The 16236-nt window shown below is 29.6% G+C and overlaps 1 protein-coding gene across 2 annotated transcripts; it reads right to left on the reverse strand.

Moving 5' to 3' along the window:
* Window positions 1-613: 613 nt before the first annotated feature.
* Window positions 614-3452, reverse strand: LOC109149119 (cyclin-D4-1-like). Of its 2 annotated transcripts, XM_019296766.1 has the most exons (6): window positions 2795-3451; window positions 2377-2463; window positions 2155-2253; window positions 1855-2056; window positions 1359-1483; window positions 614-1209 (listed from the first exon to the last, which is right to left on the reverse strand). In XM_019296766.1, exons 1-6 carry the CDS (start codon window positions 3107-3109, stop codon window positions 1021-1023), a joined length of 1017 nt encoding a protein of 338 aa, XP_019152311.1. In that variant the 5' UTR covers window positions 3110-3451; the 3' UTR covers window positions 614-1020. The 2 variants fall into 2 exon arrangements, with proteins under 2 accessions (XP_019152311.1, XP_019152313.1); XM_019296768.1 differs by lacking the exon at window positions 2377-2463 and having other exon boundaries at window positions 2795-3452.
* Window positions 3453-16236: the final 12784 nt, after the last annotated feature.

Below are 16236 nucleotides of genomic sequence, written 5' to 3' on the forward strand. Positions count from 1 at the left end.
CCAAACGACCCCTAAGTGGCAAACCGAACCTCAATCTAACATCATTTAGACCAACTCTTTCAAGGGCGTTGTTACATACATATATCGTGGCAAAATTATTTTTATATAATGAACCCTAATTGATCACAAGCAACCCACTTTTGTGGTTTTGCCCATATTAAGAAAACAGAAAAGATTAATGGTGATGCAGACTGACTGCTGCACCTGTTTTACAGATAACATAAAGAATCACTTAATGACTTAAACACACTAATATGGAGCAATGCATTTACAATATGAATCAGAGTATCCACTAACTTGTTTATTTGTGCAACAGATTAAAACACATTATGTTCAGATGACACCTCTGTGGCTCCCGTTGAAGGAAAGTCACAAGATCGAACCCCGATGGTGGGGTATTGACTCTTTGGGCTCCAGTGGTTCTGTCGGGGATTTCGACTATTGTGAGCAACAAAGGCTACTCTGTATATTAAAATGAATCATTATAGTACAAGGTTGATTTATGTTTATTAAATGAGATTCTTTTGATGCCTGCATCTTTGGCAGTTCCCTTTCTTTCATTAGAAAGTTGCAGGATTTCACTATAAGAAGAATTCACAGTTCAATGGCAGCATTTTCAGTAAACATCTTTTATTCTCAAACAATTTAACATCTTCCTTCTGTTTTTGGATTTATTTCTATTTTATTGGTTGTGATAGAAACCTTACAAGTAATACATACCTGAAATTTCAGAAACTCAGAAAAGAAAATTATATTATTCTCCTGCATTTTCTCCCATTTTCACTGGACCTTTTTGCCTTCAAAAGCTTCAAAGTTTATTGTATATCAGCTACTTCATGATAATTCTCTTCAATAATGCAACCACCAATGAACCAAGTACCAAAAACGCCTTCTTTACCGCCATATTCTCTTCATTGCCTTTTATCCTCTGTGAAGTTCTTCTGAGATTACACTTTAAAACCATGCCAAAGTTCAAATTCAACAAAAGAGGGTAGGTTTATATCGATGCAAAATCATGTGTTATATTTCACGGGGTCCATTTAGCTTCCTTCTCTTAACACCCGAATCATCAGTTTTATAACTCAAACACGCAGCATCAAGAACGCCAATTGGACTTTGAGGCACAAAAGGAATTGAAGTCCCCGGATAGTCGCCATAGCTACTTAGCAGAGGTAGTTCCATGATTTTCAAACAGTAGATCACTCTATCCTGCAAAGTACGATATAATGGTTAATGGGGATTGGGGAAGCGTTATTAATGTTGGATTTCTGCAGTTAATGAAAGTGAAAATGGAAAGTGGAGAAGTCCACTGCTTATAGCAATGAATGCAGCTTGGAGAATTGGACCACACTATTCACCTTTTGTACATAAGGAGTGAGAGCAGATAACACTTTCTCGATGTCTACTCCCTCGGTTTCCACCGCAACAGAGATCACCACTGCTGCTGCTATCTCAGATGGCCTGAACTCCAAGAAGTAAATTCCTGCATTAAATTTTCACCCACCGAAATGTTAGCCATCTTCTTCTTCTTTTTTTTAGTACTACTGAGTAGTGTTTCAAAAATCGGGCCTAGACGCCGATTAATCAGCGCCTAGGCGCTAGGCAATCGGCCACCTAGGCATCCTAGGCGCCTAGCGATTTTTTCAACCTTGCTACTGACTCTGTTACAATGCAGTATCTGTTCATAACTACTTTCTCAACCTACTAAAGCACAAAGAGCCAATACTGCCTCCAAGCCACTAGACCACAAGGTCTTGGCCTCCCTTGAGGTCTTAAAAGCAATATCTATAACATCAAAGCAAACTATGACAAGAATATAGCCATACCACGAACTTATATTCAACAAAAATATACCTTTAAGCATGCTTTGTACGAGTTGTAAAGATTTCCCGATTGAAAATCTTGAAGCATCCCGGTCGCCATTTATCTTCTTAAAGAAACAGTCTATGAACGAGAATGGAGTGACAGATCGCATTCTCCAATTCAGCGTGCTCAACACAAGAAGTTCCATTCTCTTGACGGCTTTAGCATCAAACACAAACTTATCATCCCCTACCTGTCATTCAAAAGGACCATCGCAAATTCGCAATAGACTTAGGACATATATTCATTCATTTTCTACTAACACTTCTAAAAACTTGGCACAATATTCACCTGCAGATCTAAACACGACGGGACTCCACCCTCATCCATTTTAGCCGCAAGAGACAGACAAGCTATGGCTAGCAACCGCATTGTCCACTCCTTGCCCTTCTATAGAACCAGGGATGCTATAAGCAGTGTGATCTAATGGAATTTATCGCACATATACAGATCTCAATTCAATAGTATGCAAACCATTACAAACTACAGTAAGAATACGAACGATGAACTTACAGGTAACTCGTAGGCCGAAAGAAACCGATCAAAGTAATTCACAGCCAAATATGCACACAGAGGTCCAAAATTGAAATGTGCATGAGCCTGTTGTGCCAAACCAGCATTACAATTAATCAATATCAAACTGCAGTATGAAATAAATGAAACACAGTAAAAGTTAAGATCTAAAAGGAATTGCATACAGTTCAAAATTGGGTAAAAAGGTTGTAACTTTTCATTTTCCACTATCAGATTTAGCATTCATCATTAACCAAATAATTGATAAAGACAATATCAATCATCATCATCAGTAACACACTTAATCAATATGATTTAAGCTAATAGATCAAAATCCATTACAGGGAAAAACACCAAGGTTCTATTTGATTGATTATATATGAATAAAAAATTGTGTTTATGAATCTAAAGAACAAACCTTAAAGATCCAATCAAGAGCCTGAACTCTAGCCTCAATAATCAAGTCCCCACTCCTTAATCTTGTCAAATAATCACGAGCAGGCAAGTGCTCACTCTCCCTGTGAATCATCGAAACCAAACACTCCTCACTATGTACAGGCAGACAAGTCAAACTCTCCCACAGATCGTTCCGATGATTCTTATGAATCCATTTATCCCAAAACCCATCCTCCAAGAACTCATTCCCCACGCCGTCAACTTCATCGCAGAATATGCTACCGCTATCCTCTGTACACAGAAGACTCAAGACAGCGCTGTGGGAACTCTGTGCCATTGGAATTGGAATACCTTAGAAATCCAATCTTTATGCTCCTCAACCCTCTTTCTCACCCACCCAGATACAAAATTGGCGCCAAATTTATCTATAGAAAGCGCGCTTATATGGTTTAATGGCGCGATTTAAACAGTGAATCCTATGGGAGTAAATATGAATATAGGGAAAACCCAAGAAGATGAAGCAGTTCTAGTTTCTTTTAGTCAACAATCGCTCTCGTGTGGGGAGAGAGGATCGATGAAAATCTGCAGAGACGAAGGGCCCGGAGAACAATGAAGGAGAGTTCTCCGTTTATAGCTCTTCATACGGAGCATGAGGCCTTCGTAGAGATTAAAATTTGCGTGGGCTATGGGCATTTATGTCATGCGCATCAATGAAAGGACGTAGACAGGGGGTTATGTGTTAATCTTTAGTGCATTCATTATTGACATCATTTATTATTATTATTGGAATTTTCTACATTGTTTGGCAAACTTTTTTGTTTTCTTTTGATAATCTAATCTAAATTTTTTCAATTCTGTTAGATTATATCATGAATCTCATAAATCTGTATTCGTGCGGTATAAAACAAATCTAAATCAATCTCATAAGAGTAAAGATATATAATATATTCTAAACAACCCATGTGATACATGATACAACCAAAACACGTAAATATGAGTGTATTATTACAATCTACGTAATATTCAGTAATAATTAGTCGACAACTCTAACATTTGTTGACTTACACTAAAAATAAACATGTATCGTGGGTTGATTTTGTAAGTCAAACCCTAAGAAGATACACAATACAACAAGATGTGTGAGTATGAATGTCTTATAACAATTTGTAATTTTTGTATAATATTCGGTAACTATGGGTTGTAGAGAGATACCTCATACCTTTGTTGACTTACATTAAATTATAACTTTATAAGTAGTATTCATATAGTTTATCTACATACTATCACCGCGATGAATGTTTCCTCAATATACACGTAAATTTCATTTCATAACATATGTCAAATTTGCACTAAAATAAATGCATAATACACTAAAAATAAGTCTGATGGTCATCCTAATGTGCTAATTAAGTGCTTGTCGTCCACTTGCACATGATTTGTTAAGGTGTGATAATAATTCACTATTAGCTAAATGTGAGTTATGTCTCTCTCATCACTCATATCTCAATATCTCGTCCACATGGGGAATCCTAACATTTAAAAATAAAAAACATGAAATAATTTATTTTTTAACCAATGGTGTTGCTATAAGTAAGGGGAATTCTATTTGCACCACCCTAATTGCTATTTACACCACATATTTAATAGGTGTAATAACTTTTAGGTGGTGTAAATAAAAAATTGTTATTTGCACCACCTTCATTAATTTTAGTCAAACATTACTTTTTTAACAAATATTTATTATAAATGACACTTTTTCTCCTTAGGTATATGTTTTTAACACTTTTTCCCTCTTAGTTATTCATGTATCCACATTTGCCTCTTAGTTATATTAAAAGTGGCATGTTTTCTTCCTTTTATGTTTGATAGACATTTTTACCCTTAAAACTAAATATTTCATTTATTTTTTCTTCTCCAACAAATTATTGTTTATATGTACGGATGGTCACGGTTTAGTTCAAACAATTTTTTTTTATTGCCAGTTCAAAATTTATTTATTTATTATAAATTTTATTTATTATTTTTTTTAAAAAAAAATAAATTTAATAATTATTTTATTGTATTTTATTTTTTCGGTTCTGAATCGTAAGCAAAGCCAAAGGGAGTTTTTTTTTTTAATTTGCAATCACATAGGGGTGGGCGTAATTCGGATTATCCGAACCAACACCCGAAATCCGAACCGAATTTTAAATTTTGGGTGAACCCAAATAGTTATCGGTTCTGATATTTTAAATTTTGGTATATCAGAATATAAATTCGGTTCAGATATCGAGTGTTAAAAATTTATCCATACCCGGCCCGAAACCCGAACTAACCGAAATTTTATTATAAATATAATAATATAATTTATATATTTAGTTTTAAATATATTTCATAATTAATAATACATTAATTTTTTAAAGTCCATTAGTTAATTATTAGTATTTGCCTTATTTTTAGTTTGATAGTATATGAAAAAATATAAATAATAAAATAATAAATTTATTTTAACAAAAAAACTCAAAATTGATAAAATAATATTTTGGGTATATCCAAACTAACCCGAAGTAAATCCGAAATAATTTCACCCGAACCGAACATATCCGAATTAAATTTGGTTCGGATATCGAGTGTCAAAAATATCACCAGAAATTTTCGGATACCCTAAATAAATTTCGGGTATCACCCGAACCGAACCGACGCCCACCCCTACAATCACACGTGTTATATATTACTCTTCCGAACTTCATTCCAGTTAAAAAGGGAGAAAAATATTGATTTCTTAGGCTTTCGCAGTCATATTGAAGTTGACAACTCATTACGTTCCAATGGCATTTTGGAGTGTGATTTTATATCTAAGATTATATTTGATTTCTCTCTTTTTGAGGAATGTACACCTTCATTAGAGGACATATATACTAGTAATCTACAATTACTTTGATTTAACAGCAATTGGTTTTTATACGATTATTATATATAATATGATTAATTAAGCCAACTATCATGTAGTGTGATGACATTTCAATTACCATTTCAAATAAATGGTCATAGGTCCGAACCTTGGGAGTGGAGCTTAGATTCTTAGGGTTAAAAATGTTTAAGAAAATATAGAACAAATATAACTAATTGTGAAGGCACAACACAACTTTATTTTCTTATACTTACGAGTCAGAACCGAAAAAATGAAATAAAATAAAATAATTATTAAATTTATATTATTTTAAAAATAAGAAATAGAATTTATAATAAATAAATAAATAAATTTTGAATTGGCAATAAAATAAAAAATTATTCGAAGCGAACCATAATCATCCATACATATAAATAATAATTTGTTGGAGAATAATTTGTTGGAGAAGAAAAAATAAATGAAATATTTAGTTTTAAGGGTAAAAATGTTCACCTAACATAAAGTGGAGAAAACCTGCCACTTTTAATATAATTGAGGAAGCAAATGTGTACAATTTTTTCTTAACCGGAAACTTTTAATTCGATTGCTATAGTGGCTGGTTCCGTTAGAACCGAACCTTGGTCATCCCTACGTATATGCAATAATTTGTTAGAGAATAAAAATAAATAAAATGTTTACTTTAAGGGTAGAAATGTCAATTTAATACCCTTTTAGAATAATTGAGGGGGCTAATATGCTAACATGAATAATTCAGGGATAAAAAGTACTATAAATATATAACTTAGGGGGAAAAAGTACCATTTTCTCTTAATTAAATTTTGATTTAAAAAATTACGGAGTATTAATTACACCTCATAAATGAGGTTTGACCAAGTTGGTGCAAATAGCAAAATGAATCTCCATTTGGCTATTTACACCACCTATGTAATTATTGAAAGTTTTTACCTTTTTACAATTTCAAGATACTTTATACCTACTTTTGACCAAAGGGTGGTGCAAATAGCAACACCCATTGCAAATTCTCTCTCCCCTTGCTATATTTGTCAATTCTCTCTCATATTGCAAGACACTTGGCTTTAAATAAATAAAAAAGATTTATCTCACTTGCCATGTCACTTTGCCAATACCAAATTTGCCGGAATGAGGATAGCCATTTGCCAATTTGCATTACTTGCAAATTAGCACCACCCTAATTGCTATTTGCACCACCTATTTAATAGGTGTGATAACTTTTAGGTGGTGTAAATAAAAAATTGCTATTTGCACCACCTTCATTAATTTTAGTCAAACATTATTTTTTTAACAAATATTTATTATAAATGACACTTTTTCCCCTTAGGTATATGCTTTTAACACTTTTTCCCTCTTAGTTATTCATGTATCCACATTTGCCTCCTAGTTATATTAAAAGTGGCATATTTTCTTCCTTTTATGTTTGATAGACATTTTTACCATTAAAACTAAATATTTCATTTATTTTTTCTTCTCCAACAAATTATTGTTTATATGTACGGATGGTCACGGTTCAGTTCAAACAATTATTTATTTATTTATTATTGTCAGTTCAAAATTTATTTATTGATTATAAATTTTATTTCTTATTTAAAAAAAATTAATAATTATTTTTTTGTATTTTATTTTTTCGGTTCTGAATCGTAAGCAAAGTCAAAGGGAGTTTGTTTTAATTTGCAATCACACGTGTTATATATTACTCTTTCGAACTTCATTCCAATTAAAAAGGGGGGGAAATATTGATTTTTTAGGCTTTCGCAGTCATATTGAAGTTGACAATCCATTACGTTCCAATAACATTTTGGAGTGTGATTTTATATCTAAGATTATATTTGATTTCTCTCTTTTTGAGGAATGCACACCTTCATTAAAGGACATATATACTAGTAATCTACAATTACTTTGATTTAACAGCAATTGGTTTTTATATGATTATCTTAATCTTAATTATAATAAAGCCATATGGTCTTTTGAAAATTAAATGTTGATATTAATGGTTAAATGTTGGTATTAACAACATGTAATTTTCACAAGACCATATGATATGTGTATATATATATATATATATATATATATATATATATATATATATATATATATATATATATATATATATATATATATATATATATGAATATGAATTGCAACTATGTTGATATTAGGTTATGTATTTTTTAATAAATAATATTATTATAATGTTGTCCAGTATTCATTCCGTGCATCGCATGGGTAGCATACTAGGAGTAAACATACTCAAGATTAAATATGTATACCGCTAGTTGCGATAAATATATATAGTAACTTTTTCATACTATTTTCAATTATTAAATTAAATATTGTAAATACAATATCATAATTATTTTGTCATATACTTAATAAAAATGTAATTTTAAACAATTAAATTGTGGTTCATGTTTTCTTCTTCTGTACTTCAAATACCATTACTAAAAATATTTTTTTACCTATTCTAACATTACAAACAAATTTTTAATATTTAGTCCGTGCATCGCACGGGACAATACTAATTATATATAATATGATTAAACCAACTATCATGTAATATGATGACATTTCAATTATCATTTCAAATAAATGGTCATAGGTCCGAACCTTGAGAGTGGAGCTTAGATTCTTAGGGTTAAAAATGTTTAAGAAAATATAGAACAAATCTAACTAATTGTGAAGGCACAACACAACTTTATTTTCTTATACTTACGATTCAGAACCGAAAAAATGAAATAAAATAAAATAAAATAATTATTGAATTTATATTATTTTAAAAATAAGAAATAGAAAATTTTATAATAAATAAATAAATAAATAAATTTTGAATTGGCAATAAAATAAAAAATTGTTTCGAACCATAATCATCCGTACATATTAACAATAATTTGTTGGAGAAGAAAAAATAAATGAAATATTTAGTTTTAAGGGTAAAAATGTTCACCTAACATAAAGTGTAGAAAATCTGCCACTTTTAATATAATTGAGGGAGCAAATGTGGATGAACAAATAACTGAGAGAAAAAAAAGTGATATAATCATATAACTCAGAGGGAAAAAGTGTACAATTTTCCCTTAACCAGAAACTTTTAATTCGATTGCTATAGTGTCCGGTTCAGTTAGAACCGAACCGTGGTCATCCCTACGTATACGCAATAATTTGTTAGAGAAGAAAAATAAATAAAATATTTACTTTAAGGGTAAAAATGTCAATTTAATATATCGAAGGAGGGGGGGGGGGGGGCGGAATTGTCACTTTTAGAATAGTTGAAGGGCTAATATGCTAACATGAATAATTCAGGGGTAAAAAGTACTATAAGTATATAACTTAGGGGAAAAAAGTATCATTTTCTCTTAATTAAATTTTGAATTAAAAAATTATTAATTACACCTCATAAATGAGGTTTGACCAAGGTGGTGTAAATAGCAAAATGAATCCCCATTTGGCTATTTACACCACCTATGTAATTATTGAAAATTTTCACCTTTTTACAATTTCAAGATACTTTTTACCTACTTTTGACCAAAGGGTGGTGCAAATAGCAACACGGGTGTTGCTATTTGCACCACCCTTTGACCAGAAGTAGATATAAAGTATCTTGAAATTGTAAAAGGTGAAAACTTTTAATAATTGCATAGGTGGTGTAAATAGCCAAATAAAAATTTATTTTGCTATTTGCACCACCTTGACCAAACCTCATTTATGAGGTATAATTAATAATATTTTAATTCAAAACCTAATTAATTAAAACATTAATTTTTATTTAAAAAAAAAAAGATGAACCCAGTCACTGTTTTGCTTTTATTTTTTGTTTTTTGTTTTTTGTTTTTTTTTTTTTTGTTTGTTTTAATGCCTAATTATTTATGCAATATTTTTTTAAGTTTCAATAAATATTTCTTTTAAGTTTCTATTTTCAATACATTTTTTTTTTTGTTCAATATATATATTTTTTGTTCAATACATATTTTTTTAAGTTACTAATTTTAATACATTTTTTTTTAAGTTTCTAACTTCAATACATATTTTTAAGTTTATAATTTCAATACATATTTTTTTAAACAATTAGTCAATATTGATGTTTGTGAGATGAAATTACTGATAATTTGGGCAACAGAAAATACAAATTGGACTCATAAGACTCTATATATATGTGGGGTGTGTGTTATGTATATGTATCACACAATCTATAAGCCATGGATGATTGGATATAAGATTTTTTTAGTTACAATAATCAGAATCAAAGCCAGTTACTTAGTTACAATGATCAAAATCAAAGTCAAGGACATTATGAGGTATTTTAAGTTCTTATTTGAATTTGAATTGTTATTTATTTCTATGGGTGTTGCTATTTGTATTTTAAGCCAGTTTGTTCTTGCTTGCTAGGTAATTAGGACTCATTTAAATTAGATATAATTTCTCAATTGACTAAATAACAATCTCTTTGTTCCATGTCAAGAGAGAAAATTATAGTATTAATCAATTTTGTGAATATAGTTGTAAATTAATTTAATTTGTTGTGAATATAGTTGCAAATTAAGTAATTTATTGTATTTACAGTATAAACAAATAGGCAGAATTGAATTGTTATTTATTTCTGTGGGTGTTGCTATTTGTATTTTAAGCTACTTTGTTCTTGCTTGCTAGGTAATTAGAATTCATTTAAATTAGATATAATTTCTCAATAATTGACTAAATAACAATCTCTTTGATCCATTTCGAGATAGAAAATTATAGTATAAAGAGTAATGAATTTGGGATTTTATTTATTGGGTGACTGGTGAGTCTATCTATATACTGAATTAATTTAATTTGTTGTGAATATAGTTGTTAATTAATCAATTTATTGTATTTACAATATAAAAAGATAGGTAAAATATCAATTTATTGAGTAATATTGAGTACATAGAGAAATATATACTACAAAGAATACACAATTGTAGGAAACTATTCTACCGAGACGGAAGGACAACCATAAATACAAAATTCAAAATAGAAAGAGTGTAGGAACGCATGGACTTATTTTATGATTAGAAGCCTTGACCTCCACTTATTTTATGATTAGAATTTTAACTACCACAAAATTGTTAGAACTCTAATCCACATATCTTTATAAATTGTTACCGTATTTACAGTATAAAAAGATAAGTAGAAAATCAATTTATATTTCAAAGTCTCAGTAGAACTCTAACCCATATCTTTATAGAATTTTAACTACATCAAAATTGTTAGAACTATAACCCACAGTCACACATATATCTTTATAAAATTGTTACAATATTTACAGTATAAAAAGATAGGTAGAAAATTAATTTATATTTATTCATTTCAAATATCACTAGTAATCATTTTATATTTCAATTTATAGTTAAAACAATTTAAAATAATGTATACAACAAATTTGAGTTATAAAAAAATTAGAATAACAAAATTAATTATTATTTCTCTTTATTTAAAATTAAAACATAAACAAAAATAAGTATTGAAAATATAAACTTAAAAAACATGTATTGAAAAAAAAAAAAAGATGTATTGAAAAAAGAAACTTAAAAAATATATATATTGAAAATAAAAACTTAAAAAAATATTGCACAAAATAATTAGGCATTAAAACATAATAATAATAATAATAATAATAATAATAATAATAATAATAATAATAATAATAAAGAGATTGATTATTAAATAAAAATAAAAAAATAAAGATTAATGTTTGACTACATTTAATGAGGTGGTGCAAATAGCACTTTTTTATTTGCACCACCTATAAAGTTATTACACCTATTAAATAGGGGGTGTAAATAGCAAAATGGATGGTGCAAATAGAATTTCCCTAGCAACACCCATAAGTAAATGTAGAACTGTTAATAATTAAATCCATAAATAATGTAAAAATGTAAGATAGTTAAATTAATGGACATTACATCTAATTTTACTTGTCATATTTATTAATTAAATGTAAATAAATTATTTCTTATTTATTTTTTATATTTCCTTGTAAATATTAAATTTAATTGTAAGATGGAGGGAAAATTAAATTTATGGAGGGAATATTAAATTTTTGGAGGGAGTAATTGCCATTTGCCAGCGAATTTGTAGAGTACACGTGGATATTGATTTGTAAGAAAAGACGGTGGAATTTGTAGAGTACAAAGGGGTGATAGCGTCAATTGGCGTGGAGAAAGGACCAATGGGCTGTGATTTTGTCTTTGTTCAGATGGAACGACACGTGGATATTGATTAGGGAAATCGTCATTATGCGCGCATCATATAATGTTGAGATAATTTTATGCATTTTTAGCACATTTTATTAATAAAATTTTAGTTTCGTATGCACCCGTCACCAATTACGTACTCGCCTTTCGCCTCGGATACTTTTTTTTTTTTCTCTAATTAAAATTTGAATATAGGTTATGTGTGGCGCCTTTGGTTTATGTTAATTTTTTATTTTGTTTCTCAATGATTGACAAAATGTGGAAATTTTACTATTTCAAAATAATAATGGTATGACTTACCTCCCTTTTATCTGGTTGCAATTCTTGGTGATGATATAATGAATTAAGTTCTTTTCTCCAAAATAATAATGGTATTTTTAATTTACTAAATAAAAGTTAGAAAAGTTTATACAAAGATGTACCATTATTATTAGTGACGACAATACTCAATACTACTTATTACACTTACATATTTGTATCAGTTATAATAATTATCAGTACTTAATAATCTCACACATCCATTTATATTATTAACAATTGAAAATTTTATATATATAAAAAGTAGTGACATATTTATAATTATGATTATGACTATACTTTTGAAAATGATTAAGGATGCATTCATGGATAATTGATAATGTATCTAGGATATATAATATTACAGTGATGTGTGTGCATTATTGATTATTTGCAAATGCATTATCATGCATCGTTATAATATGTACAAAAATGTCATTACATTTTATATTTTTTAGTGATTTTCAACCCTTGACTAATTTAGATTAATAAATAAGATTATTATTATTGTTGCTGTTGTTATTACATAAAACATGCGTTTTCACTTCAACCGAGGAAAAAAGAACAAAGAAGAAGAAAACAATAGTAATGGAGAAAGGGATGGTCTGAGTGCATCTGATGAGATGGAGACTTTAGACTTAGAATAGTGGGAAATGTGGTCTAAATATGGAGTCTAAAATTCCACGTATTTGAGATCCGAGTCATCCAAAGTGTCACTCACACCTCCATTAACAAAATTTTAACCTTCTCTCTATTTCTTTATGTTTGTTTTTATCTAATGCTGCAGACTCAATGTGATGTCACAATCTAACCCTATGGACAATTTTTATACCCTTGATATGATCAATATCACATACATATTATACATAATTGTACTCAATACTATCAACAAACATACAAATTATTATTCCAATTACTTTATAAAATTTCTAAAACTATACTCTTATCGTCAATTTTTATGTGTATGATTCAATTAACAATTAAAGTTATTTACAATTCACATTTTTATAACATTAAATTTACTCTAGTTGAGATAGTTAGACAAATAATTTAGTAACTACAAGGTGCTACAATTGACTTAGTGAGAGAGATGTTAGATTTTTTAGCATAAAAATGACATATAAAGTGACTATTTTGTGGTACAAATATATGTGGAGTCCACTTCAAATTTGGGTCGGGGTCAAAATGAATGCGAGTTCTTCATACTTTCGTAGTGAGACGTAGCAATTGATATATTGTACACTCATAACGGATAATGAAGGTGGAAAGACTTTGTAAAAAGTGTTTGTCCCATATTGGTTTTGAAGTAGGTTTGCACCAACCTTTTAAAATGTGGTTGAATTGTATAACATAGAGACTCTTTTTCGCGCTCAAAATGTACCAGTCAAATTTCAAAATAAGCTTTAAAATTTTTAAGAAATTATTTAGTCAAAGCCATCCAAACATAGGAAGATTCGTCGTAAGTCAGAATAGCGCAATAAACCAACGACTATTGGCTGCCAAATCCACTCATTAAAATAGTTCAAAGACAATAAATTCTTATCGTCTTCAATAGTGAAAGCAGGCTGCAGTGCATGTGTATTTGTATTTGTATAAATTTAGGAAGACAGAGAGTGCCCTCCTTGTGACCAGATGGATCTGTTTTTCTGCTCTGCTCCAAGCTAAATAAGTTAGTGGTCCACAAACGTTTTTTTGACTTTAAATAAGACAAAAATCTTTCCAACCCGAGCTCGTTAACCAAGTGATTAATTACTAATTAGTGTAAATTAATTTATTGGGAGAGTTGGAGACACAGAAGATACGGCGGATGTTTAGGATGGCTGTGGACTATGGTGGCGGACCACCGTAGTTAGATTTCTTGGCGATATATATATGTTATACAATACTCCATACCAATTTGTCATCTCAAATCTCAATATATTATATCATATATGGTATTCTAGTAGATAAATTAATGTTAATTATGAATAAATGTGGAGAAGTTTTAGCCATGGTGGGGGACCACCGGACCAATACCGATGTTATTAGAGGTGTAAAATTTGTCATTCAGTTTTCGTTAAAATAGTATTTTTAGGGTGTGTTTGGTTGACAAGTTTAACTATCAGGGTATCAAAGTAATTGTTATTGTTTGTTGACAGGTTTTTAGAACACTAATATGAGTTTTTTTTTATTACCCCCTTAATTGAAAAACTCATTCCATAATAAAATAAGGGTTTCAGTATGTTATTCTTCCTCATACATAATCAAACAGCAATATTGATAACCATTCATATTCCAATATACTATCAAACATGCAAAATACTTTCACAAAAACTCATTACCATTACCAAGTATTTGATACCCATTCCGATTTCGATTACCATATGCGAACCAAACACATCCTTAGTCTTATTTAATAGATACTATATTGTTAATGGATTAACAGAAAAATACAAGAACCCTACCTTAATAGTATTTGTACTTATGAAAAAGACATATTATTGTGTGGACCATGAATATAAGAAACAAATTTTAAATAGCAACAATACAATATTTGTGTACTAAATGTACATTATTTGATAATATATTTTCAATACTCAAAATGATATATTTTACATACACAAATAGTATATTTGTAGTATATTAAGTTTTTTTTTTTTTTTTTTTTTTTTTTTTCATATGTAGAACATGGTTTCCCAATGTAATAATGATTACTTGAGACATGTTTTGGCTAACCTACTTCATTTCCCAATGAGAAATGTGTTGGCCAAACCTACTCCGATCCATTCCCAATTTAAAAAGTGCAAGATTTAGTCCAATAATCATTTCAATATCGGACTAATTTGTGCACTTTTTTAGTTGGAATGAAGTGGCCAAGTGGATTGATATGATGAAATATTTTATAAGGGGGAAGAATGCTATGTAAATGTCCAAAAAAAGGGTTGTCAAATTATAATTTACACCTTAACAGGGCGTTTGGTTGGAAGGGGGAAATTATGTGGGAAAAGAATTGTAATTCCATGAGAGTTGAATTACTGGGAATAAAGTGAGAATTTAAATTCTAGTGTTTGGTTGACAGGAATAGAATTACTGGGAATTTCAATTTCAATGTTTGGTATACATGAGAATTGAAAGGGAATAAGTAGTATAAAGTCAAAAATGTCCATTATTGTTGTTAGACATTAATTTTAGGTTAAAAAAAGAAGGGGTAATTTTGACTCATCACTATCTTTTTTTCCCAGGAATTAAAATCCCAGGGGGGGACATGGGATTTTAATTCCATGAAAATGGGAGAATTGCAATTCCCTCCAACCAAACTACGGAATTTAATGACCTTTGGAATTAGGTGGGAATTAAGTGGGAAGAGAATTTAAAATCCCTCCAACCAAACGCTCTGTAAAAATCATTAAATGGGACTAAAAACTTCAAATGAAAATTGAGAGATCAACAATAGAACCAATGAATTAAAAATGTTATTTCTCCAATAAATTTTTATATTTTATATTTTATATTCAGATTTATAAATTATATATTATACAGTGGTTTTCAAAAAAATACTATATATTATACAGTGAGTAATTTTTTATGAACTTATTACTCATGGTCTGTCCAAAACAAAACCCACATCACATTACAAAAGTTTAAAACTCATAAATGGGTTAAGCCTGCAATACTCATTATAGTGAGTTGCAATATGAGTAACTTGTAACCCAACCCACCCAACATAGCACCGTGGTTGACAGGGTACATGACAATTTGTCATTATGTTAAAGTTAGAGGAAAACTATTCTTTCTATATTGATTTTTGTTTTATTTGCAATATTTATAACTCTTTGGTAAGTTCAAATGTTAGAATGCTGGATTAATTTGCTCTACACTGTACAATTAATTCTAAACACTTTCATTTTATATTTATGATAGACTTTTTTCCACCACGTCTACTATCGTTACGTACTATGGATAACATTATCAATCTCACAAATTGTGATTTTTAAAGATGAAAAAATCAATATATGCCAAGTGTTAACAAACTATTGAGTAAGAGCAAAAACAAAAAGAAAAAAAACCTTT

This window comes from Ipomoea nil, unplaced genomic scaffold (assembly GCF_001879475.1).
Source record: "Ipomoea nil cultivar Tokyo-kokei standard unplaced genomic scaffold, Asagao_1.1 scaffold2159, whole genome shotgun sequence".
In the NCBI taxonomy this organism is placed as follows: domain Eukaryota; kingdom Viridiplantae; phylum Streptophyta; class Magnoliopsida; order Solanales; family Convolvulaceae; genus Ipomoea; species Ipomoea nil.